The sequence below is a fragment of the Chanos chanos genome, chromosome 3 (assembly GCF_902362185.1).
Source record: "Chanos chanos chromosome 3, fChaCha1.1, whole genome shotgun sequence".
Lineage (NCBI taxonomy): Eukaryota > Metazoa > Chordata > Actinopteri > Gonorynchiformes > Chanidae > Chanos > Chanos chanos.
Genome location: NC_044497.1, coordinates 4,680,001 through 4,684,090, shown reverse-complemented (window position 1 = coordinate 4,684,090; position 4,090 = coordinate 4,680,001). Strand labels below are relative to the sequence as shown.

General features: G+C 48.4%; 1 protein-coding gene across 2 annotated transcripts in view; it reads right to left on the bottom strand.

Moving 5' to 3' along the window:
- Positions 1 to 1,637: 1,637 nt before the first annotated feature.
- The window catches only part of slc35b3 (solute carrier family 35 member B3), an 8,423-nt gene continuing 5,970 nt past the window's right edge, over positions 1,638 to 4,090 (bottom strand). For both annotated transcript variants that reach the window (XM_030769277.1, XM_030769278.1), the window contains exons 5-10: positions 4,005 to 4,090; positions 3,402 to 3,499; positions 2,745 to 2,837; positions 2,464 to 2,575; positions 2,029 to 2,098; positions 1,638 to 1,915 (exon numbers count right to left, since the gene is read on the bottom strand). The exon at positions 4,005 to 4,090 is cut by the window's right edge and continues 22 nt beyond it. In XM_030769277.1, the coding sequence (XP_030625137.1) occupies positions 1,765 to 1,915; positions 2,029 to 2,098; positions 2,464 to 2,575; positions 2,745 to 2,837; positions 3,402 to 3,499; positions 4,005 to 4,090 (610 nt within the window). In that variant the 3' untranslated portion in view covers positions 1,638 to 1,764. The remainder of the gene's footprint in view (positions 1,916 to 2,028; positions 2,099 to 2,463; positions 2,576 to 2,744; positions 2,838 to 3,401; positions 3,500 to 4,004) is intronic.

Genomic DNA, 4,090 nt, shown 5'->3' with positions numbered 1-4,090 from the left:
CAGTAACGGCTTCACTCTTCAGTCCCAACGCGCGTGGAGCCCACCACCCCCCCCCCACGCCCAGAGCCCGCCTGCCGCCTGCCTAAGACGTCAGAAAGGACAAAACCAAAGACTTTTCAAGCTTCCCTCTCGTGTTTTATCTGACTCTCCCTCTCCCAGCCACACCGCTCTCCCTGGTGCGCACGGCTGACCTTTGACAGAGCTGGAGAATTTTTCTTTGCTTTTTCTGATCTTCACAGACAGGTCAGGTTTTTAAAGTATGGCGAGCGAGTTTTCTCTCCCTCTCTGTTTTCTACCTCTCTCCCTCGCCCTCTCTCTCTCTCTCTCTTTTTCTCTCTCCATTAGGAAGAGCCAAAGTCACAGTCAAAACTCCAAAGCTCTATTTATAAAGAAGTACCATCTGTGAGGAGGACCTTCTGGGGGGGGTGGGGGGGATCTGTGGGGGGGGGATCTGTGGTGTAAACCAGTTTAAACTGGCCTGGTTTACCGGGACAAGGATCAGAAACAGATCCTGCCCTGTGTTCTAGAATATTCTAATCTGTGCTTTTGAGAGAGGTCTTTGTGAAACGAGGGCCGATCCTACTGTGGTGTGTGTGTGTGTGTGTGCGCGCGCGTGCGTTTGTGGTTCGCCTGGTTTGGCGTGGGTTTGAACCGTACTGGCTGGCTCAGAGGGAGTTTGTGTGTCTTTGTGGTTTGTGCGGTTTCCCTGATGGTTTCCGTGATGTCTTGCTTAAAGAGGAAGCGTGGTTTTCCACTCAGTCCAACAGACTGCATGCAAGGGTTTCACAGCAGTGCTCTCTGTGAGTTTCCAGCCAACACACACACACACACACACACACACACACGCACACACACTTTTGACGGTCGTCTCATCTAGATTAGGTCTAAAGCCAAGGCCTGTGAACACTTTGTTTTTTTTTCCAGTGTTGCTTTATTCCAGGATTACAAATGAAAGCAGCCTTGAGAGATGTGACAGGTTAAGGATGAAAACCCGTCTTTGGCAGACATGTAGCTCTGTCTCTCTCTCTCTGCCTTACGGCCGTCAAGACACGCGTAGCAGCATGCTCCTGTCACCCTTTACCAAAACAAACATCACACGCTTTGGAAGAAACTTACCAGTTTGTTTTTATTGTAAAAACAGTTACCCTTTCACCAAACAAATGCTTAGCAAATATGGCAGTTTGGACAATGATCACACTCCTCCACATGTAAAGAATGTAAAGACTGAAAGATAACCCCGTTTTTTTTTTTCCTCCTTTTAATCCTTTGACAATCAGTTATAAATTAAAAAAATAAGACCATGGAATATTCCAGAGACGCAGCGTTTTCAACAAGAACGTTGCTGTTATTTTGTGGCACGAATGAGCAAAAAAAAAAAAAAAAAAAAGATTTTGCCCAATGATTTATTGAGGTCGCACATTCAATTAGAACATTATCTGTTGTTAAAAAAAAAAAAAAAAAAGAAAGATAGAGAGAGAGAGAGAGAGAGAGAAAGAAAGAAAAATGTCGGTCTTTGTTAAGTTCCTCAGAGGCTCTCAGACTCCAGTCCCCAGTCCAGTGCAACACTATGTTATTTGGCCAAATGCAGCAGCCTGCCTCCCACTGGGTCCTCACAATACAGGTTCTCCTCACGTGGGTCCACACACACACACACACACACACACACACACACACACACACACAGGCCCTTCACTGTGTGGCCAGAGTCCTTCCTCAGCTCTGACTTGGAGAGCGGTACACGCCTGGTCGGGCTCCCGTGTCCGTCTACACGTCCTGGGACAGCAGCCGGACCCTCTTTCCCTTCAGGAATCGACCGCGCAGGTCCGCCAGGGAGGGCAGCTTCATTTTGTCCCTGTTTTTGCTATAAACATTCAAGAAGATGCCGAACACGACCAGCAGTCCTCCCCAGATGTACCTGTGAAAAGAAGGATGAAAAGAAAAGAAAGAGAAAAAGAACAGAAGAGGTTGGTTTTTTTTCAGACTGGCTGACTGAGCGCGGTGATGCCTGTGGAATGTGTGTTTACTCACTGGAAAGTGAAAGGCTTGGAGAAAAAGAGAAAGGACAGAACTATGGTCATTGCCTTTCTCCCTGTTGTCACTGAAACACACACACACACACACACACAGAGAAAACATTATTCAGTCAGCTGGGTCTCATCACATTACATCACCCCCTCCCCCCGCCCCCCCCAAAAAAGTGACTGGATCGTTTAAAAAAAAAGAATCAGGACACCAGTTGTCTCACCACTGTGATATTTTGAAAATCATACGAAAACGTGACCATCTGGTTAATATTCTGACTTGACATAAAAAAAAAAAAAAAAACGCAGACGTGATGTTCGCGAGAGACATGCTGTTTGATGTCGCGACAGAGACGAGGCCACTTTACGAAGAACAGGCCGCTAGTTTTTTTTTTTTTTTTTTTTTTTTATTCAGCGGATCAGAACCGCGTAAGCCGCTCACCTGTGACGGCGACCAGAGCCCCGAACAGTTTAATCAAGGCCAGCACGAAGGAAATGCCGAAGTACCCCGTCAGCGAAAAGAAGAAGGCATAACCGTACGTGGTCACGGGATGCTGGTTAGGACACAGAGACAAACGGACACCGGGAAGTGAGGAGGACGCTCGACCGTCCAGAGCAGGGCGAGAACATACAGTGTTTCAGAGAATGATTTCAGCGTGGCGCTGTGTGCCGAGCGTGCTGAGGGTGTGTGTGTGCGTGTGTGTGTGTGTGTGTCGGACTGACCTGAGAGCAAAAGGCCACAGCGGGTCCCAGCCCACCCACACACAGTAAACCCAACAGGATATACACAAAGCCGATAGAGTAGGAATACAGGACCTGAAACACACACACGGACACACACGGACAAACACGGACACACACACACACAGACACACACACACACAGACACACACGGACACACACGGACACACACGGACACACACGGACACACACGGACACACACGGACACGGACACACAGACAGACACACACACAGACAGACACACACACACAGACAGACACACACACACACACACACACACACACGGACACACACACACACACACACACGTACACACACACACACGGACACACACACACACGGACACACACACACACACACAAACACACACACAAACACACACACACATCGACTTTACCGTTAGACCTGAGGGAGAGCAGTTTCCCTCAGTTAAACACAGGGTCATGTTTAAAACATTGAGGACAAACTCTTTCCTTTAGAGACAATACTCTCTTGTCAACGCTGACCTGGTCATTTAGGCATCATTATAAAAAGGTTTTGAACATGACTATACATAAACATTAAGGTTTATGACAGAAGTCAGAGCAAAAGAGCTGCCAGATTCCGTAAAAAAAAAAAAAAAGTTTCTTTTTGACTCACCATCTCTGAGTTGGAGCCGTTATGTAGCTTCATGGCTTTCTCCTGCACGTTTCCGATAGCAGCGTCGGCACACAGGGCCAGAGAGATGAGGATTACACCTGAGGAGGAACCACAAACAATACCCCACATCAAACGACACATTGACTCTGGGTCATTCACTCACAGCACATCAAACGTAAAAACGCCTGGTCCACGGCGCGCTGTCTGTCTGTGCGTTTGGGGGGGGGGGGGGGGGGCCTTAGACGAGAGGATGACAGGAGCCTTCGGCGCCCGGACGGGACAGCTCGGTTTGGCTCCACACTCGGTTTGGGCCGCTGGCTTCCATGGCTTTGGCTGAAACGGCCAGGCCACCGTAATCACCAACACGGCGGACACACATTCTGAATTCACCTTAGACTTTCACACAAGTCTTAATTAGGCAGGAACCGCCTCCTCTGAGCCTGTGCTTAATGATCAGTACAAAGTCAAACTCTCTGAACAGGACGAGTGTAAAGTCTGTAAACGGACTGTACGCTGAGGACAGCGCCGCTCTCCAGCAGTGTCTGATGAGTTTAATCTGTGTGTGGGCTGAAGATGTCTCAGAGCTGTGAGGTGATACCTTACCTGTCACATTAAAGTTGGGGGCGACTTTACTGTCGGCCAGAGTAAACCAGATTAAACCAAGGCTCATAGAGACAGCGGCAGACACA